Source organism: Momordica charantia, assembly GCF_013281855.1.
Source record: "Momordica charantia cultivar OHB3-1 chromosome 4 unlocalized genomic scaffold, Mcharantia_2.0 BLBB01000004.1, whole genome shotgun sequence".
Lineage (NCBI taxonomy): Eukaryota > Viridiplantae > Streptophyta > Magnoliopsida > Cucurbitales > Cucurbitaceae > Momordica > Momordica charantia.
The window spans coordinates 18,363,925-18,386,821 of NW_028275162.1; the positions used below are offsets into that span (position 1 = coordinate 18,363,925).

At 36.2% G+C, this 22,897-nt stretch overlaps 2 protein-coding genes across 2 annotated transcripts; both read right to left on the bottom strand.

The window, feature by feature from the left end:
* Positions 1–4,175: 4,175 nt before the first annotated feature.
* Positions 4,176–5,180, bottom strand: LOC148211968 (uncharacterized). The gene is made up of 2 exons (XM_088122965.1): positions 4,669–5,180; positions 4,176–4,593 (listed from the first exon to the last, which is right to left on the bottom strand). Exons 1-2 carry the CDS (start codon positions 5,178–5,180, stop codon positions 4,176–4,178), a joined length of 930 nt encoding a protein of 309 aa, XP_087979091.1.
* A 184-nt stretch (positions 5,181–5,364) lies between these two features.
* On the bottom strand, positions 5,365–8,388 carry LOC148211969 (uncharacterized). The gene is made up of 3 exons (XM_088122966.1): positions 8,291–8,388; positions 6,846–8,189; positions 5,365–6,625 (listed from the first exon to the last, which is right to left on the bottom strand). Exons 1-3 carry the CDS (start codon positions 8,386–8,388, stop codon positions 5,365–5,367), a joined length of 2,703 nt encoding a protein of 900 aa, XP_087979092.1.
* Positions 8,389–22,897: the final 14,509 nt, after the last annotated feature.

A 22,897-nucleotide genomic window follows, 5' to 3' on the forward strand; every position in this document is an offset into this window, starting at 1 on the left:
TCAAGAGGCTCCACTGTTACTTCCGAGAGATAAGTGGTTAAATAGAACCAAACTTCAAATATATTCAAAATTAGAAGTGTTGGAGAATATTAAGGACGTACTTTCAAAAAAACAACTAAGAAAATTTAGAAATACATGTTTTGGAAGCTTCTTAGATGTAAAGATTAAAAAATATCCACTCCAACTAATTAGCCACATAATTAGGAGACAATGTAGCCCTTGCCCAGGAGATTAAATTAATTTCAAGTTTGAGAGCAAAGTGGTTCATTTTGGATTACAAGAGTTTAAGGCTATTACTGGACTTAAATGCGAGGAACTACCTTCTGTGGACTTCAAAAAATTGAGTGGGAGATTATTGACTAAATATTTCAACAATTCAACAATTCCTGTGTGTCGCAACGTCATCGCGACGCAGAGCGGCTGACGTCATCCCCTGATGGGTCTCTTTCGAGATTAGGGTTTGGAGTTGCCACCAATCATCTACGAGGTGTGATTGGTCACCTATTTAAAAAAACTTGGTCTACGAAAATAGAATTTTGGTTCGGGAGTCGGTTGAGCGTAGGGAAGGTGTTAACACCCTACGACACCCGTTGGAAAACGGTACCATATTTTGTCAAAAATTATCCTATTATACTTTGATCCAAAAAGAAAAATACTTTTGTGTTTGATTTTAAATGTCTCAAATATATTGGTTCATATTTTACGATAAAATATGAACCAACAAGCATGAGTGGCGCAAAGACCATTAGAAAAACAAATTATCACCTTGAGAATATTGGAAAGATCTAATTTCTGTCATTGGGATTTTTGAAATAATTATTTAGTAGAAAAGAGAAATTAATAAATAAAAAAAAATTTAGCCTAGGGGCCATCAATACTTGAACTTGTGATGTGAGAATTCATGTACAAATTTCTTACCAATGTGCCAACATCCTAAGATATTACTTAAAATTTTATGTAAATGTTTTAAGATTTGAAATCTTATAAAAACGAAAGTTTTCTTTTTTATATTAAAAAAAACATTTTATCTAAAATAGTTGTTTGGTAAATAATGATATATAAAAAAAACATTAATTTAGGCAAGCAAAGACTCCAACCTAAAACATGTGAATTACTCCTAAGTAACCTACTACTATGCCAACATCATATGATACAACTTAGTATTAATTTTTATCATACAAATCTTTATTTTAAAAAAATGTTTTAAAAAAATAAAAATAAAACAAATAAAACTAAAACGAAAAAAAATAATAATAAAATAAAAAATAAATATTTAAAACTTATTTTAAAAATAATCAAATCATATTTAAACAATTTTATTTTAAAATATATCAAATCATACTTAAACAAATTTATTTTAAAATAATCAAATCATATTTAAACAAATTTATTTTAAAATATATCAAATCATATTTAAACAAATTTATTTTAAAATATATCAAACCATATTTAAACAAATTTAATATATCAAATCATATTTAAACAAATTTATTTTAACAAATTTATTTTAAAATATATATAATCATATTTAAACAAATTTATTTTAAAATATATCAAATCATATTTAAAAAAAATTTATTTTAAAATATATATATATATATATATCAAATTTAAAACAAGCTTATTTAAAACAAATAAAAAAAACCAAATCATTTCTAAAACAACTTTTTCTATACCACCTACTGCAGTGAGGAAATTCTAGGTGTGCCCGCGGGTCTGAAAACTGTGAAGGAGCACTCGAGGTCGAAGTCAGGTGGTCGGTGATCCGTGCGTCGGTTGTAGAAGTTTTGCGCCGGAGTACTATGGTGCAGGTTGTCTGAACTTGTGATCACCGGGGGACGTGTGCGGTCTGTGTATCGTCGGGGTCACCGGCCTGGGTGAAGAAGAAGAGAAGGTGATGGTAGAGAGAAAGAAGGAAGTGAATTCTTCTGTATGGGTGTTCTGTCCGTCCTCTCCTCCCCACTGCAGCTCTCCTTAAATACAGCTAAAAACTAACGATAAAAAAGAAAAAGGGGGAAAGAAGAGAGAAAAAGAGGGAGGAGAAGAAGGGGAGGGGATACAAGTATGAAGGAAAAAATCAAAGGGGAGAAAAACAGTTTTTTTTTTTTATCTTAAAATCAATTTAAAAAAAAAAACCAATTATTTTCAAATAAAAACTAATTTTAAAACTTAATTTGATTCAATTAAAACTTTATATTAAATTTTATAATAAAGTAAATTATGTTATTTTAAACTAAATTTTATAATCATTAAAAAATAATTAAAAAAAAAGCAACGGACCTAACTTGACACAGGCTTCGACCACGATCTATCGGGTTCGATTTAACCAACAGAAAACTAAAAGGTAACGGACCTGGCTTGACACAAGCTTCGACCACGATCTATCGGGTTCGATTTAACCAACAGAAAACTAAAAGGAAACAGACCTGGCTTGACACAGGCTTCGACCACGATCTTTGATCGGGTTCGATTTAACCAACAGAAAACTAAAAGGCAACGGATCTGGCTTGACACAGGCTTCGACCACGATCAATCGGGTTCGATTTAACCACCAAAAAACTAAAAGGAAACAGACCTGGCTTGACACAGGCTTCGACCACGATCTTTGATCGGGTTCGATTTAACCAACAGAAAACTAAAAGGCAACGGACCTGGCTTGACACAAGCTTCGACCACGATATATCGGGTTCGATTTAACCAACAAAAAACTAAAAAGAAACGGACCTGACTTGACACAGGCTTCGACCACGATCTTTGATCGGATTCTATTTAACCAACAGAAAACTAAAAGGCAACGGACCTGGCTTGACACAGGTTTCGACCACGATCTATCGGGTTCGATTTAACCAACAGAAAACTAAAAAGTGATGAACCTGGCTTGACTCAGGCTTCGACCACGATATATCGGGTTCGATATAACCAACAAAAAATTAAAAGGAAACGGACCTGGCTTGACACAAGCTTTGACCACGATCTTTGATCGGGTTCCAACATAAAACTAAAAGGCAACGGACTTGGCTTGACACAGGCTTCGACCACCATCTATCGGGTTCGATTTAACCAACAAAAAATTAAAAGGAAACGGACATGGCTTGACACAGGCTTCGACCACGATCTTTGATCAAGTTCGATTTAACCAACATAAAACTAAACAAGCTTCCTAATTCCCTCATCCTTTCCTCTGCCTTTCTCCATTCTTCATTTCCTTATATCCCCTTTCTGCCATTTCTTTCACCAATTTTTTTTTGTTTTCTTTTCTAGTTGGGTTGGGTTCTCTTCCATTTTGTTGGTTTCTTTTGCCTGGACCTCATTGCTCCTACCTCTATATCTTTTGACTCCAATTCTCTCCCATTTCCCACCCAATTCTGTCTCTCTCTGTAGCTCTTTCGACCCACTTTTTTCCTTTGTCTGTAGGTGGGCAAAGTCTGTTTCTTTTGTCTGCCATTAGGGGGTCTGATTCTGTATTTTTCTTTGGTGGGGTGGATGGTCTTTTGAGGAAATGGGTCTGGAAGAAGGAAATGGTTCTCCTGAGAAAAAGGAACTAAAGAAGAAAAGGGGGAGGACAGTGTTGGATTGAGTAGAAAATTGAGCGAAACTTCCATATGTGCACCAGAGGAGGATAAAGATGAGGAGGGAAGAAAGATCGAGTTGGGTCCTCAGTGTACCCTCAAAGAACAACTTGAGAAAGATAAGGTTCCAGTTTGCATTCATTTCTTTCTTCCTTTTTTTCACCTCATGCTGTGTTCAACATATAATGATTTAATGCCTTCCAAAATGGTTGTTCTCTTAGGATGATGAGAGCCTCAGAAGGTGGAAGGAACAGCTTCTTGGGAGTGTGGATACCGCTGCTGTAGGAGGTAATGCTTTCTGTTTATGCAAGGATATGCACAACAGTGTATTTCAGATTGCAGCTCGAACCCGACCTCCGGACCCCTCTGAATACTTGGGCGGACCTGCACAAAAAGGTGAGCACTCCGACGATCAAGTCAGTATAGGTCGGATTCCCAGTTTAGTTCGAGGTCAGAAATCATCGTACCTGATCGCGGAATGAGGTCCTCTACTTATAAGGTCCTCTAAACTGGTCAGAAATCATTTCCCAGTTTAATCTTATCCGAGTAAATTTGACATTTGTGACATTTTCTTGCATATTTAATACAATCTGTCTTTATAGTCAGCTAGTAATAGCCAGCTATTAAAATTTGTTTAGCCATCATGTGTCCATTTGCATGAGTGCCACAAACTCCTTCATGAACTTCTTCCATAATCCTATTGGCATATCTTCCTTCGACGCACCTTAGGAGAACCATGTCATGGTTTCTCTTGTACAGTATCTCTCCGTTTAAGAAAAACTTCATTGTCAACTTGCGAAGGGTGCGCTTATCATTTTCTGAAGCATTTGGTGGATACTCTTTACTCTTTATATATTGCTTGATGTCATGAAACCAGGGGTTACTGTCGGGTTCTTCCTCAATGCTCATACAAGAAGCTGGGACATCTCTCCTCCCAACTTTAATCGGACGGACATCCTCATTGAGTTCTAAATTGAACATCACCGCTAATGTGGCCAATGCATCTGCTACTTGATTATTTTCTCTTGGCAAATAATCAAATGAGATTTCATCAAATTCTTGTGACAATTCTGTTATGAGTTGTTTATAAGGCAACAACTTAACGTCTCTTGTTTCCCATTCTCCTCTTAGTTGATGAATTACTAGCGTAGAATCCCCAAAAACTTTAAGTTTCTTAACCTTCATATCAACAGCAGTTTGGACGCCCATCGAGCATGCTTCATACTCGGCCATATTATGTGTGCAGTCAAAACATAATCTAGCGGTAAGAGGGTATAGTTCCCCTTTGGGTGATATCAAAATAGCCCCTATCCCATGACCTAACTCATTAGAGGCACCATCAAACATCATGGTCCAAGTTTGCGGGTCTAAAATTTCCTCACTTGCAGTTATGGTGGAGATATACTCATCTGGAAAATCGAACTTTACCGGTATGTAGTCATTTATAGGTTGTTGAGCTAGGTAGTCGACCAAAGCACTCCCCTTAATAGCCTTTTGAGTCACATAAACAATATCATATTCGGACAAGAGAACTTGCCACCTTGCAATTCGACCCGAGAGAGACGGCTTTTCAAAAATGTACTTTATGGGTCCATCTTTGAAATGAGCCATGTGGTATAATACAACATGTATTGTCTTAGACGTCGAGCAGCCCAAGCTAGAGCACAACAAGTTTTTTCTACTTTAGAGTATCTAGTCTCGCAATCGGTGAACTTCTTACTTAAATAATATATAGCTTGTTCTTTTCTACCTGAATCATCATGCTGCCCCAGTACACATCCCATTGAGCTTTCAGTCACTGTGAGATACAAAATAAGGGGTCGTCCTGGAGTTGGTGGCACAAGAATTGGAGGGTCTTGCAAATACTGCTTAATCTTATCGAATGCTGCTTGACAATCTTCACCCCATCGTTGTTCTTGCGGAGCAATTTAAAGATGGGTTCGCAAGTTGCTGTTAAGTGAGATATGAACCTTGCGATGTAGTTGAGTCGTCCTAGAAATCCTTTGACTTCTTTCTGCATCTGTGGAGGTGGCATCTCTAAGATTGCTTTGACTTTATCCGGGTCAACTTTAATGCCTTCTTGGCTTACTACAAAACCAAAGAGTTTTCCAGTGGTTGCCCCAAATATGCATTTGTTGGGATTGAGTTTCAATTTGAACTTCCTCAATCGATCAAACAGCTTCCTTAAAATAGTTGTGTGCTCCTCGTCCTGTTTTGACTTGGCAATCATATCATCCACGTAAACTTCAATTTCTTTGTGCATCAAGTCATGAAAGAGAGTAACCATGGCACGCTGGTAGGTTGCCCCAGCATTTTTTAGCCCAAATGGCATAACTTTGTAACAGAAAGTTCCCCATAGCGTAATGAATGTGGTTTTTTCACGATCCTCAGGTGCCATCTTGATCTGATTGTAGCCTGAGAACCCATCCATAAAAGAGAAGGTTGAGAACCCAGCAGTATTATCAACCAGCACATCGATATGAGGAAGCGGGAAGTTGTCTTTTGGACTTGCATGATTCAAGTCTCTATAATCAACACACATTCTTACTTGTCCATTTTTCTTTGGTACAGGGACAATGTTTGCCACCCACTCAGGGTAATTAGATACTGTAAGGAACCCTGCATCGATTTGCTTCCTTACTTCATCCTTTATCTTGATCAACATATCTGGCCTCATTTTCCGTAACTTCTGTCTCACCGGCTTGAACTCTGAGTTGATCGGCAATTTGTGCACTACGATGTCTGTATCTAAACCAGGCATATCCTGATAGGACCAAGCAAAAACATCAGCATACTCATGAAGTAACTCTATCAACTTTTTGCGACTCTCTGAAGACATATGAGTGCCTATTTTAATCTCTTTAGCTTCGGCTTGTGATCCCAAGTTAATTGTCTCAGTTAATTCTTCATGGGGTCCCAACATCTTTTCTTCTTCTTCTAGCATTCTCAATAACTCAGCAGAGGGCTCGTCATCTATTTCCTCATCAGATTCAATATTGTATATAGGTGTATCGAGCTCGTATTTCGAATCATTATCGCATTCAATCTCAGTATTACTGTTTAAGACATAATAAAAGAGAAAAGAAAAGAAACAGAAATAAATGAATAAATTGGCCCAGAGAATAGTAGAGGAAAGAAACAAAGTGAATGAACTCAAACTTTATTGATATGGAAGAATTATAAACAAATAATAGGTCTGGATGGAATGTACAGGAAATAGAAAATTAATTTAATTAATTAAGAAAATGAAGGGAAGGGAAAAAAATGGACAATTACTTTGATTTATTATTTACAAAAGACGGTAGCTCTATCACGCTCCAATTGCTCAGCTCGAAACCATCTGGGCACGGGTAGACAAAAGGTTCGACTTGCTCTCTTTCTTTTGTCACTGCTGCCACTACAGAGCTCTCATCGTACTCCTGATGGATTGTGCCGACTTTTCTGAAAGAGTGGCTGAGAGGTGGGACAGTCCTCCTAGGGTAATCAAGCTCCTCATTCTCAAATCTTAAGAGGCGTTTTGCTTTTTCCAGACTTCGCACTCTAATGATGTCGCCTCTACTTGGTTTATAACCCAACCCGAACTTCTTTGTATTCTTAGCCATCCTTAGCAGTTTGTCTAAGCTCCCATTGTCTCCTTTAAAGGCGGTCTCTAAAAGTTGTGGCTTAGGTCTTCCAAACTTCCCATGTAAAGTTGTAGCATTTGCAATCTCGAATGATTGGAATGAGGACTCAAAAGCTTCTTCTGCTGCTTCAACGTATGGCATCGAAGCAAGCCTTGAGACTAGAATGTCTTCTTGTCCCGATATGATCACTAACTTTTGGTCAACCGCAAACTTAATTTTCTGATGTAAAGTGGATGGAACTGCTCCTGCCGAATGTATCCACGGTCGCCCCAACAAGAAACTATAAGTTGATGTGATGTCCATAACCTGAAATGTTATGTCAAAGGTGCAAGGACCTATTTGGATCGGGATCTCAATATCCCCAAAAACAGCGCTGCGAGCTCCATCGAAAGCTCTTACTATCACAGTACTAGGTCTCATATGGGACATATCAACGGGTAACTTCTCTAGCGTGGATCTTGGCATTATGTTTAAAGAAGATCCATTGTCCACAAGGACTTTTGCTATTAGGAAGTTTTTACACTTAACTGAGATGTGAAGAGCTTTGGTATGTCCTGTACCCTCTGGTGGTATCTCCTCATCTGTAAAAGTGATGGAGCTAGATGTCGTTATATTCCCCACAACGTTGCTCAAATTATCCACTGTGATGTCTTGTGAAACGAAAGCCTGCTTCAAGGCTTCCAATAGTGTATTCTGATGTGCTTCAGACGATAACAGTAAAGATAATATAGAGATCTTTGCTGGTGTCCGACCTAATTGTTCAATAACTTTGTATTCACTTTGCTTCACTAGCTTTAGAAACTCTTGAGTCTCTTCTTCGGACATAGGTTGTTTAGGACTTACATCCTTTACAACAATTGCCTCCACCAGTTCATCATGGACATCCTCGTGGAGTTTGGCTTTCCCTTTCTTATCCTCTTCCACTTTCTCCTTCTTTTTCTCACTTGCTTTCTCTTTATTCTTTTCACTAGTAGTTTCATTCACGCGCTTTAGCAGGCTATCCGGTGTATAACATCTCCCAGTTCATGTCAAACCTCCCACTCCAGTGATATTGTCAACTGGGAGTGAAGGAAATGATATATCTTGCCCTACAGTTACCTTGCACTCATATTTCCAAGGCACTGCTTTGGAACTTTTATACTCGAAAGGAGCTGGGATCCTGATAGTGATTGGTTTCCGACTGCAGCTAGATGCATCTGGCTTTTCACGGTAAAAGACGGTGAGGAGTTTTGGTTTAAGAGAATCACTTGAGCCCTCAACAAACAAGATATCCTCCACGATATTTATCCCTTTCTTATGGTGAGAATTTACAACAGTAAGGATTTTTTAGTCTAATAACTCTTGAACTTTCATCCGAAAACTATTGCATTGCTCTAGGGAGTGACCTTTTGCCCCAGCGTGGAACGGGCACGTCAGACTTTCATCATACCCTTTATACTTGAGGTTTGGGCATAAGTATTCCACTGATACATATCCACTACCCAAGAGAATTTCGAATAGTTCCTCCATAGGGGTTGTAATTTCGGCAACCTTACTCTTCGACTCGATCCTTTGGCATTCGATTGCATTTATTTGGACATTCTGATGATTCGGCAGCGGATTCTTACTTACATCAGGCCCATTTTCTTTTTTAAAATTCAACCAACCTACCTTGATCAAAGCTTGAACCCTGTATTTCAAGTGCAGTTCTCTGTTGAATGCCCTACGGCTCCTGCGTGATAGTCACAACGAGCATTTGCATCATACCATCTTGGGTATGGAGGCTGGATCGGATCTACAGGTACAGGTGCCAGCTGATTATTTTGAAATAACTGAGGCAAAAGCTCAGTATAAGTCATGGGGATTGGGTCAAACTGGGTCTGTTTACGTGCCCCTCTATTAGTCTGTTGCCCTTGAGTATAGAATGTATTATGCTGCTGACCCCTAGGTTGGAAATTTTGACTGGCTGGGGGTCGAAAATTTTGGGAAGCATAAGGGGAGTAATGTGAAGTTGCATTATTCACAAATGGTTGATTATACCCGTATGGCGTTGGGTAATAATACGGAGTGTATCGCGGTGTCCGACCGTACGGTTGTTGTTTCCAAGAGTGTCGGTCTGCTCCCACCATTTGCACTTCACCTTCCTTCTTCTTGGAATGACTTGCCTTCTTTGCGGCCAATGGCTCATCGGCAGTACTGGTTATTCGCCCATGTCTAACCCCGTATTCGATCCTTTCTCCAATGGTCATAATATCAGAGAAATTTGTGGAAGCGCTTCCTATCATCCGATCATAGAAAGGATGTTTTAGGGTATTGATGAACATGGCAGATAGCTCCTTATCTGTTAAAGGAGGTTGGAGTTGAGCTGTTGTGTCCCTCCACCTTTGAGCATACTCCTTAAAGCTCTCTGTACTCTTCTTCTCCATCCTCTGTAAATCTAAGCGATCTGGAGCCATGTCTATGTTATGCTTATATTGTTTTAGGAAGGAGTCGGCCTGATTCTTCCACGAGCCAACATGAGAGCTATCTAATTGCATGTACCAACGAGAGGCCGGATCAGATAAACTATCTTGAAAGCAGTGTATCAACAATTTGTCATTTTGGACGTATGCTGCCATCTACCTACAGTACATTATAAGATGATTCTTAGGACAAGAAGAACCATCGTACTTCTCAAACTCTGGCACCTTGAATTTTGGAAGGATGACTAAACCAGACACTAAACACAATTGTGAGGCATCGATGTTGCCAAAAACGTCTGTCCCCTCTATTGCTCTTAATCTTTCCTCCAGAACTTCGAACTTCTCGTTACTGGGGGCATTTTGTCCGACTAGGTCTGTCTTGGCTGGGAGACCACCTAGGTAAAGGACTGTAGGGGGTGACATCATTTGCTCGGGCTCTCGAAAAATGATGTTGGTTGGGATTTGCTGAGCTCCCTTAACAAAGGGATGCGGATACTGACCAACCGGGACGTCATACAGAGGGTTGTACGTTGTATATTGTGGCATGAAACCCTCTGCCACTGGCCTAAGAGGTGGACCGTACCCAGGTGGATAAGGCGGGGTTTCTTGCGGCTCATGGACAGGGTTGCTAGATGTAGCAGGATCTGGAGCCGCTTTGCCTTTTTCCAACGCGAGGAGGATGGCATCTAACTTTTCTCGCAACTCCTCAATATCTTTCCTTGTTTTCTCCTGCTCGGCTTTTTGATCTTCCATCATTAATCTTGCCCTGCGTCTGGTACGGTAAGTGCGATGTGGTGCCAGTGAGCGAGCTATCTTGAACAATCCCTTTTGTTTTTTAGAAAAATAGAAGACCAAAAGAAAGAGAAAGAAAACCATAAATAAATAAGATTGTGACTTTATTATAAATTGGATAAATAAATAAATGAAGATTACAAGAAAACAACAATTATGCCAAATTTGAACTCCAATGCTTAAATCATGGAATTGAAAGTACATTAAAGCAAAGTGTCAATAAAACTGTCCCCAATGCTCTAGATCTCGTCGAAGTTTGCCCAAGAACTTGAGTGTGTTTTTGTCATTCGGCTGTGTAGGGGCAATGGCAGACGTGAGAGCCCGTGCCTCTTCAGCTAAACCATCTGCCCTACGGGCTGCCTGTCTGACTTGGGTGAGTACATGTTCTGAATTATGACGCAACAATGTGTTATCGCGCTTCACATGGTCTAATTCATACCCCACTTGGTTGTATTGTTCCTTGATATGGGCATAATCATGCATTAACCCATCAGCAACATTCTGGGTTTTGTCGAGACGGCTTGAAAGCACCTGAACAGTTTCCCTTAATCTTTGATTTTCTTGAGCATACTGAGCTAACTGTACTTCTTTCTCCTCCAGCACAATGGCTTTTTCACGAAGGGACATGATTTATATTTGTAGAGAAGACATTTGTTGTGATATTTGATTGTCTCGCGCCCTCAAGGCTGCTTGTGAGCTCTCTTCGTACTTTCTTCTGTTAGGATCCCGAACCTCTACTTCTAGCGGTCTGTTTTCTTTCCCTTGGTAACCGACCTCCCTTCTTGCCTGTTGTAATTCCAGCTCAATGTTTCGAGGTAGATTTTGATTGAACCCTAGTTGTAGTCTTTCTTTAGCTGATGTGGGGTTCCCTTCTCGCAGCTCGTATTCTATCCTGCGAACCTTCCGCTGAGTAGTTTGATTTGGGCTCATTTCAGAAAGAATTCTCCTAGTGGGAACCTCTAGCTTCCCTTTGCCCTTGTCGGTTGGTAGGAGAACCACAGTTTTTCCTCTACTCGAATGCCACTGTTCGTATCCTTCAAATATATTATCGTGGTAATTGCCACTTTGGATTCTAATAATCGTCTTCCACGCCTTTACGATCTCCTGAATTTTGTTTTTGCAAAACCCAACATCATAGGCAAATTCAGAGTTTCTTAAGTCATGTGTGGCTGGGATAAACTGACGTACTCATATCTGGCGCAGTACCATTAATGGGGCATAAGATACACATCCATGGACCCAATAATGGTAGACTGTGAAATTTACCACACCTATACATCATAGGTTTGGTTGACATCCATCGGGCCCTCCACTCCACGTCTTCTGGCCTTAGTCCTGCAAAGAAAATGCTCCACTCTTCTTTCCCTGGGTGGATTTGACTCCAATCTGCTTGGTTGAATTCAATGATGGGATTTTGTAATCTACTCCACGATCTTGAAAATTTGACCTAAGGACTCTTAAACTCTGGTGGACAATTTATATGGCTGAGGATCCAAATGTATAGCAGCTGAACACAGCCTATAAATTTCCCTACTCCTCGCGATCTGCAAAAATTTAGTGCTCGGAAGGTTTCTGCTAGGATGGGTATTACGAGATTAACCCCCATTTCTACCTTGACAAACAGCTTGACCACCCGCTCCTCAACGTACCCGCTAACTTTAAGGAATAAAACCAAGTTAAATAAGCACAGAGCTAATAGCGATAGCTCCCTTTCTTCATTAACGAACCTCTGCTGAAGACTCAGGATATATTCTATCGGTAAGCATGTGTTTTCTCCCTTCCTTTTCACATGTTTTTCAATCTCACCAGCAGATATCTTTCCTACAAGCAGCGATACTGCCCTTTTCAATGTAAACCCACCATCATAGGAATAAACCTCAATTTTCTCTTGCAGTGACATTTGTAAGAGGGTGTGGTATTCCTCGATAGTTGGGGTTATATCCATTGAGCTAAAAGTAAAGCATCTATAGGCCAGATCCCAATGTTGAACTAATGCTCTCAACACTGAGAAGTTTACTCGCACGTACAGGAGCTGCGCTATGTGGCCATATTTTTTTATGAACTGGGTCTTTCTATCTGGTCTTAAACCCTCCCATAAACGTTTCACCATATCCAACTGATTTTCTGGACACGTTACATTTTGAAATGGCATGATTACATTCTGTGATAATGCGTCACCATGAGTATGTTGCATATTCTCTGACCATTGACGGACAATTTCTTGGTCTTGCTCTCTCCACTCTTGGGTAGGAACCTTACTGGAACTCATGCTTTAATTTACTGTCAATATTAATGATTTAAGACTTAGGTCAATTTTGGTAAAATTGAAAGAAAATAAATTTAAAGGGAAAGTTGCGAAACTCTTTTTTTATTGTTGTAAAAAAAAACGATTACTAAGTGAGAGAATGTATGAGACTCTTTTAAACAAATCACTTTATTAACACCAACAGAAACAAACTAAACAAAATAAATAAATAAATAGCATAAATCTGATGCTAGAATGAGTGTAAAGTTAATGCCTACACAACCTAGAGGGAAGCGGCCCCCAAATCTTCCATACGCTTGCGCGGTATGGTCAACTTGAGTGGAGAATTTCATGCGCCTGCACGGGAACCGAAATTCCACGAAGGTCACACTACTCAGTCTCCGATCTAATCTTAAAGGTAAAGCCCGGGTAGGAGGCTTGTGTATTTGTGCGAGATGCATATGATGCCAAACCAAATTAATAAATAAAAAAAACAAAGCGAACAAGAAAGGAAAAAAAAGAAATATAATAAGATAATAAATGACAAAAATAATGGCTTGACTCTCTAAAGGTCCCCAGTGGAGTCGCCAAGCTGTCGCAACGTCATCGCGACGCGGAGCGGCCGACGTCATCCCTTGATGGGTCTCTTTCGAGATTAGCGTTTGGAGTCACCACCAATCATCTACGAGGTGTGATTTGTCACCTATTTAAAAAAACTTGGTCTACGAAAATATAATTTTGGTTCGGGAGTCGGTTGAGCGTAGGAAAGGTGTTAACACCCTACGACACCCGTTCGAAAACGGTACCATATTTTGTCAAAAATTATCCTATTATACTTTGATCCAAAAAGAAATATACTTTTGTGTTTGATTTTAAATGTCCCAAATATATTGGTTCATATTTTAGGATAAAATATGAACCAACAAGCATGAGTGGCGCAAAGACCATTAGAAAAACAAATTATCACATCGAGAATATTGGAAAGATCCAATTTCTGTCATTGGGATTTTTGAAATAATTATTTAGTAGAAAAGAGAAATTAATAAATAAAAAAAATTTAGCCTAGGGGCCATCAATACTTGAACTTGTGATGTGAGAGTCCATGTACAAATTTCTTACCAATATGCCAACATCCTAATACATTACTTAAAATTTTATATAAATGTTTGAAGATTTGAAATCTTATGAAAACGAAAGTTTTCTTTTTATATTAAAAAAACATTTTATCTAAAATAGTTGTTTGGTAAAATAATGATATACAAAAAAAAATTAATTTAGGCAAGCAAAGACTCGAACGTAAGACATCTGAATTACTCCTAAGTAACCTACCACTATGCCAACACCATATGATACAACTTAGTATTAATTCTTATCATACAAATCTTTATTTTAAAAAAAAAATGTTTTAAAAAAATAAAACTAAAATGAAAAAAAAAATAATAATAATAATAAAATAAAAAATAAATATTTAAAACTTATTTTAAAAATAATCAAATCATATTTAAACAATTTTATTTTAAAATATATCAAATCATACTTTAACAAATTTATTTTAAAATAATCAAATCATATTTAAACAAATTTATTTTAAAATATATCAAATCATATTTAAACAAATTTATTTTAACAAATTTATTTTAAAATATATCAAATCATATTTAAACAAATTTATTTTAACAAATGTATTTTAAAATATATATAATCATATTTAAACAAATTTATTTTAAAATATATCAAATCATATTTTAAAAAAATTATTTTAAAAAAAAATATATATATATATAATATCAAATTTAAAACAAGCTTATTTAACACAAATAAAAAAAACCAAATCATTTCTAAAACAACTTTTTCTATACCACGTACTGCAGTGAGGAAATTCTAGGTGTGCCCGCGGGTCTGAAAACTGTGAAGGAGCACTCGAGGTCGAAGTCAGGTGGTCGGTGATCCGTGCGTCGGTTGTAGAAGTTTTGCGCCGGACTACTATGGTGCAGGTTGTCTGAACTTGTGATCACCGGGGAACGTGTGCAGTCTGTGTATCGTCGGGGTCGCCGGCCTGGGTGAAGAAGAAGAGAAGGTGATGGTAGAGAGAAAGAAGGAAGTGAATTCTTCTGTATGGGTGTTCTGTCTGTCCTCTCCTCCCCACTGCAGCCCTCCTTAAATACACCTAAAAACTAACGAGAAAAAAGAAAAGGGGGGAAGAGAAGAGAGAAAAAGAGGGAGGAGAAGAAGGGGAGGGGATACCTGTATGAAGGAAAAAATCAAAGGGGAGAAAAACTGTTTTTTTTATCTTAAAATCAATTTTAAAAAAAAACCAATTATTTTCAAATAAAATCTAATTTTAAAACTTAATTTGATTCAATTAAAATTTTATATTAAATTTTATAATAAAGTAAATTATGTTATTTTAAACTAAATCAATAAACATAAAAAAATAATAATAAATAAATAAATCAGTAATAAAATTTTTTTAAAAAAAACGAAAGCGAGTCGGACCAAATACGGCGTCTACACTGTGAATAGGGCAACAATAAGTACGTTGTTTAATTCAATGGATGTAGTGAAGAAGAAGGATAAGGTTAAGATGGCACAATTATTTTTGTTGTCAAATTTCTTGTTGGGAAAACATCGAGCAGTTGGAATTGAAGTGGAATATATCAAGCTTCTTGATGAGACCGAGCAATTTGTGAACTACCTGTGGGGGTGTATTTGCTATAACTCAACAATCGACTCTATAAAGAAAGAGATTAAAAACCCTCATGCATCGGTTGTGGGACTCTCTGAAATGCCGTTAGCGTTGGTTATTTGGGCATACGAATGCATATCATTGCTTTCTCAGCGGAAACAAAATATGTCAAGCACGTATCTACTGATATACCACTAATGGTAAATTGGGAGGCTACATCACAACCGGAATGACGGGATATAGCCATTAGAGTTTTCGAGAATGAGGAGGTATTATGTATTTCTCTATTTTTAATGTATGTATGTACATACATACATACATATATATATATACATACATACATACATATATATACATACATACATACATATATATATATATATATATATATATATATATACACACTGATGACTATATTAATGATATGTTAATTTTAATGCAGTTTGAGTTTGAAAATATATTCGAGGAAGATGAGAATTCACCGATTACAGGTAAAAAAAAGAGATTTGGAGGAAGGTGAACCATCGAATAGGAATTCATCGAGTTTTCAATCGAATGAAAGGTATATAACTCCACTTTTTGAAGAGTTTAAAGAAATGGTGTTAAGTAGCCTTGATAACATGAATTGCAAAATCAATACACTCTTTTCTAAGATTGAGAGTGTTAAACGACTGGTGCATGAGAGATTAACTGATATCAGAAAGGAGGATGGGGACGGTGATGGGAATGGGGTGGAAGGGATGATAACAACGGTGGTAATGAGGGCGGTGATCAACATGCAAAAATTTGAAAGAATATCAACCAAAGGACAATGGATCAAAGGACAGTGCAGCTATCACTAAGAGTGATAATGATGAAGATCATAATAACATGAGTATCTAAAATTAATGCATCGTACATGTGTAAATTATGCTTAATTTTCATAATCTGTGAAGGACATGTGTAATGCTATTTACTATGTTTTAAATTTTGCAAGGAACTAGGGGTTAAAGAAACTGAAGAATATGTAATGCAAGATGAGTTCGTATGCACAACATTTTTAAATGAGATTAATAGGATAGAAGAGACTTGCCAAAAAAAGGTTTGCTTGTATTGTTTTGATAGTACTCATCTTGATTAGTGGCTCATTCAACGATACTCTATGTTGCTTTATTATAATTTGATTCGTTCAGGACAAGGAGAACATCGAGCAAAATGATATTATATCGGAGAAGGGAGACATGTACATCGATGCTATAAGTATTGGATTTATTGTTTGAGGATAACTAATATGCTACTAAATGGCAAATCGATGTTATCATGCAACGTCTTAATGAATACGTGGTTATCTGTATTTAGCATGTGATAATGTTTTGTCTGATCTGACAAATATATATGGATATAGTTGTATATAATATATAGTATATTGAGAATTATATGCTGGTATATCATTTTATCCTTTGTCTGTGACTGTTGGGTTGTGACGTCATTTAACCCAGGCCATGTTAGTATGTATAAAAACTTTTTAACTTCTCGTGTTTGTGTTGTCATTTGATTTAGCTAACTTTGATATGACTTATTGCTTGAACATTGTTTGTGATATTGTTCTATAGTTTATTCAACCAACCTTTGTTTTGTCTGTGAGATGTGACATACGATTTTTTATAGTTACATCTAGGATATAATTATTGAAGTCTAGGAATCAAATTGCTGATGAATTCTCAACAGTATCAATTGTTTCTTTGATACACAAAATGCTTATTAAAACTGAAGTTTGATAGAGCTAAACTCTTAAGCAAGATTGTTGTCGATGTCTGTAAGGAGGGAGCAACTGAAATAACGTGTAAAATAAGTAATCAACATATTAATATAGTTGTACCATGTAACATCTTAACACTGGTTCTATTGTTGCAGCCCAAGGATATTTGGCGTATGTGAGAATATATTTTATATTTTATATTTGGCGATTGTTGCCGATTCTAAAACAGCCCTACGAACATATAAAGTTATATTAATGTGTAGTTGAGAGGAACATGTCCGTTCAAGAAAGGGGGGAATGGAGATATGAAGACATTAAAGAAAGATCATGAAGTCGAACCATTGAGACGAAAAAACGTAGAGTGGTGATGCGTTCTAAGGTGAATAGATCACCGTACACTACAAAGTTCGGTTCAACAGAAGATAGTAAATATAAGCTATCAAGCATTGAAGATTTTGATGCTCCAGCTTTCAACTTGTTATCACAACTTTAAGTATCGATTTTATGTAATGGAATTCATTATTCAAATTTTTGTGATAGTTATTATGTACTTTTTGGTTAGATGTATTCAATATGACTCAAAGATTAGATATATTGAAGCTTCTTTTGAGGAGAATACTAAGTTATGAATGATTTGATAACCTTTAGACACGTTTGAGTGAAATTACTTGACTATCAATATCTCCAATGGTTGTATAGGGATATATCTTATAGTGTTTATAAAGGGATATATCAACATGTAATTGTCAAGTTATGAAATTACAAAATTACTTGACTATCAATATCTCCAATGGTTATACAGGAATATTTTTTATAGTGTTTATACAGAGATATATCTGATAGGATGTGAATCCCGGAGCGGAAGCGGATCATTGTTCATGATTTTTTGAGAAAACAAAATCAAATGTGTGCAAAAATGAAAATACAGGGGGAAAATGTTTTTACCTTTGAAGAACTCTTCTTCAAGTTAATTTCCACCCGAACACCACCACCGAATCTTCTGAGCTATCCTCTTGGGTCACGAGAACACGCTTGTGGGAGCATTTCTTTGGAACGAGAGGGAGAATTGAGAGAGATTGCTTGAGAGAGATGCTGGGAGTTCTGTGTGTTTTCCTTGTTCTATTTTTGCAGGACTTTTCTGTAATAAACCAAAAACAAACACAGTGACGTGGGGAGTTCCCACTCCCCTGTATTTTTGCAGGGGAATTATATATTAATTAAAGTTATTAATAAATAATAATAAGTATATATATATATATATATTTATTTATTTATTTATTTATTTATTTATTTAATTAATTAATCATATTAATTAATAAATAATTATTAATTATTAATCTAATTAACAATTAATATATATATATATATATATATATAAATCAAATAAATGATTAACACTTAATTATTTATTACAAAAATAGAATCAGATTCTATAGTATTTCTCTTATATAACCTATAGTTGTAATGTAACTCTTATGCACATTATTTTTAACCTATAGTTTCAATATGAATCATATTCATATTAATTTTATTTCAATCTCATTCAAATAATTTATCTCATAATATATAGTTTTAATTTAGAATTAACTATATATTATAATGTATCAATATACATATATTCCTTTGAGCAATTTGAACAGTTCAAATTCTTTCAAAAACTCGATCATCGTTTTACCCGATATAAGCAAGCAAGGGGACCTAATGGACCTACAAAACAGAAGCTCCAACGATACGAGATTAATCGATCAAACTCGTTGACCGAGTTAATCAAAATTCGTTAACTACAGGTCACTCTACTAAAAACCCGCAGTTGCACTCTTCTCACTGCATAATGTTTTCGTGTCCACGAATATACGACCATAAATGACAAGTCAATCCTTCACGAGTGTTCGTAATCACAAATAGGTCAAATTACCATTTTACCTCTGTGTTACATCTTGCTCCTTAAATACCACTGCTCTCCTAATGAACAAGTCGGTTATAGTCCGACTAATAACCGGAAGTCCCTCTAGGGCCAGTGAGAGGGTGGGGCCCCTTGTTCAAGTCCCGGAGTCAGTAATTAAGAGAACACTCATCTACTCCCCTAAAGTCGGAGATGAGTGAATTTCATCTTGTGAAGTTATGTTCCCAGCTCCCCACTCGGTCTCATCCCCAAAATGGTAAGAATATTGAGTCGACAACTCGGGCCACTCTCACCTATACAAATCAAAGGACGAGCCCTCACGGGCAGGAGTCCATAACTCACTCAACATTGAGAATGAGTTGTCTGGTCATCCTATGAAATAGCAATCTGTTAGTCAACGACGTTACATATAAAGATTGTCTATTTCGCAGTCCGATCTTATACAAACTCATTGTATAGGATACCCACACTCGCATGTCTCCACGCGAACGACCTAGATCGAGTCATCTGTAACATTTACAAAGTAGGTCGTATCCATAGTGTTGCCAAGATAAAGTACCCAGCCTTATCCATATACTATAGACCCTTTAGGTTATTCACGGGACATTATCCACTCGTATATCAGGGGTATATCAAATATATACTTAGTATATCAAATATATACCTAGTATATCAAATATATACCCAGTATATATACTGTCCCGATTACATGAAAATAACCTTAGATGTTTAGTTTATTGGATTTTGGATAATGCAATGTTATGAATTCAACAACAAATTTATTGAATAAAACTTTATTGAATATACATTTGTTTCTATATAAATACAAACTACGAGTTTAGGACAACACACCCAACAATATCAATATGTAGTTGTCAACATATGAAATTATGAAATTACTTGACTATCAATATCTTCAATGGTTGTACAGGGATATATCTTATAGTGTTTATATAGGGATATATCAACATGTAGTTGTCAACTTAAGTACCAGTATATTAAAATGTAATAATATATAAATTGTAGTTTGACATGGAATAGAACTAGAATTGAATTGAATTTAAAAACAATAATATGAAATTGTTTAAAGTGCAAAAAATACAATAAGCAAGAGAAAACATATAAATAAATGTCTATCTATTGCGTAAGGGAAAATTTGCACGACTTCCTATTGTGACCATATCTTCCACAACGGCTGCATTTAACACAATTTTTAAATTCTAATGTTGACGGAATCCTCAACTTCTTTGGTCTACCAACAGGACGTTTTACATTGGGCGGCAATATCTTTATAATCTTCACATCTTCTGGGATATTCCAACTTACTGATGACCTAATGAGTATATACTTCCACTGTATGTGGAACGTAAATAGTTGTTGGAATAGTACGAGGAGACGTAACCTTTTCTACGTAAATGCTTCTGAGTTAGTACAGCGCATGCATGTGAACAAGGTATTTTAACAATATCCCACCGACGACAAGAACAGCTTCTTTTTTGAAGTATTACCTCAAACTGTCTATGATTATCAATTACCTAAGAAAAATCGTTATTGACAGCATAAACCTAAAAGAAATTGGAAAGATAACGAACATCAGTTATTTATTATTCAAGAGTCCAAACATATACATCTACTAAATTAATTAAACGGAAAATATTTACTAATAAATCATGGGCATTAATAAATTTAATGTAATGATGCTTATGAAAACTTACTTGCATTGTATGACCAACTAAAATCTGTTCTCTTAACTTACTCTCAGCACTTTTCGTGAATTCAGTAATTTGAAAATCAGCATCGTTCTTACGCTCAGAACCACCTCTGCAACATCATCTGCACGACTTCTAACATGGAAGTAATTGGTAATTTCCTTGCATCTTTTATGGCAGCATTTAGACTTTCTGAAATGTTGGTTGTCATAAAATTGTGACGAAAGAAAATAAGCACACGACCATTTAGAGAAACCTATGCTCGACTACTCCTCACGTATGCCTCGTACAGTAGAATCTAAAAGGCGCATGTTATGTTCAAAATCCTCAACATTGTATGCTTTGGCACATGGGAAGAATAATTTATCAGAAACTTTTTCCTTGCACTTCAACTTTAAATTCTTGAAGAGATGGTACGCGCATATGCAGTAGTGAAAACCTTCTCAGCTGATTTTACTATACTCTTGTGCTCATCCGAGACAATTACAAGGTCTTGACGAGCACCTATACATGGTTTTAGCTGTTCAAAAAACCAAACCCATGAAGCGTCGTTCTCATAATCGACAACACAAAATGCCAAAGAGAATATTTGATCATTTGCGTCTAAAGTTCAAGCTGATAACAAACTGCCGCCGTACTTATTTTTCATTGAAATTCCATCAATTGAAATAACAGGTCGACAATATTCCTAGCCACCGATCGAAGACGACAAAGCCATAAAAAGGTACTGAAACCTACCATGATTGTCAACTTTAAAATCGCAAACTGAATCTACAACGTTATGTATATAGTAGATTATATAATATATTACTCTAACATGGATATATATTGAAAATACGTGAATAGAATCATACCTGGATTTTTCACATTAATCATGTGACAAAACAAATGAACTAATGCGTAAGACTCCTCAGGAGATCCCCTAATTTCTTTAATTGCAGATTCTCTTGCATGCCATGCTTTTTGATAATTCATACTAATACCGAGTTCTCTACGCACATGGGATATAACATCTTTAACACTAAGCAAATCTGTGTCGAACATGTTAATCCTATCCTTAATAAACTCTTTGATAACAGAAAAAGTTGTTTGCCTATGATCGTTAAGAACTATTTCAAGAGAACATGTATGTTCTTGTACAAATTTTTTTACTATCCAAATCTCACTTCCTTGGTCCCAAACTTGAAAGCATGAAAATACCACTGGCAATTGTCCATAAAGCAACGGACAATGAGTACATCACGATTTGATTTGATAGTCCTAAATTGAAAGTTATCTCTTATAGCCACAGACCGCAAAGCATTCTGTAAATTACACTTTCTACAAAACTTGTCATTCACTTCAATGTGGAAATTCATCGAAATATTGGCAACATCAATCGAGTGATGAAATTGACTAATTGATGATATACCATTGTCTATCGATCTTGAAGTATTAATAGGCATGCAGTCTAATACGTTAGAAAGACAATTTCTACAATCGACGACTAAACTACAACATTGAATGACACCATTAAAAATGATGTTGTATAACCAATGCACATCCTTGTCATCTGATATTTTCATGTCCTTCTTGATAAACTGAGTGGTTCAAATGCAAGAAAAAACATCAGGATAATCAGAACTACCTACCAATCTCAATTGTTCCATTATATCTTTCATCAAATTGGCATATGACATTTCTTGATGTATAATTAGTTCTGACACTTTGTATTCCATGTAATTATCTCTGTCGTTTCAAAACCCACTATAAAACATGCTCACGGTAATAGAAGTGCTACCTACATGACATTTATAAAAGTACATTTACTTACGTGGGTATAAATTATATCTTACTTAAAAGGCGTTTATACATAATGTTAATAGTAGATTTCAAAAGTACAAGTAGATTATATACCCACCTATGTACTAATCCATATCTTATAATAACGAAACAACATGAACATAATTTATACCAATATATATGAATAGCTAAACTGTAATTTAAAACAAGAAAATAAAATTCATTCATAACACACACAAAAAAAAAAAGTTACACATTTGGAAAAAGACAATAGGAAATGTAGTAATAATAAAATATAATCATAAGAAATCATAAAACTATGTAATTGCTTATGGCGTGAATGGCAGTGGAAAAAATTGAATTCAATAACACAATAAGAGACTCTGAATGGCAGTGGCGTGCAAACAGC

What these genes read in the sequence shown, in the direction of transcription:
- LOC148211968 (XM_088122965.1), bottom strand. Translation starts at nt 5,180, where the DNA reads ATGGCTCATTTCAAAGATGGACCCATAAAGTACATTTTTGAAAAGCCG. An exon ending in TGGGAAACAAGAGACGTTAA is followed by an intron (nt 4,594 to 4,668) that starts GTTGTTGCCTTA and finishes TTATTTGCCAAG; the next exon opens with AGAAAATAATCAAGTAGCAG.
- LOC148211969 (XM_088122966.1), bottom strand. Translation starts at nt 8,388, where the DNA reads ATGCATCTAGCTGCAGTCGGAAACCAATCACTATCAGGATCCCAGCTC. An exon ending in CTTGGAAATATGAGTGCAAG is followed by an intron (nt 8,190 to 8,290) that starts GTAACTGTAGGG and finishes TACACCGGATAG; the next exon opens with CCTGCTAAAGCGCGTGAATG. An exon ending in TTTGTAAATAATAAATCAAA is followed by an intron (nt 6,626 to 6,845) that starts GTAATTGTCCAT and finishes TGTCTTAAACAG; the next exon opens with TAATACTGAGATTGAATGCG.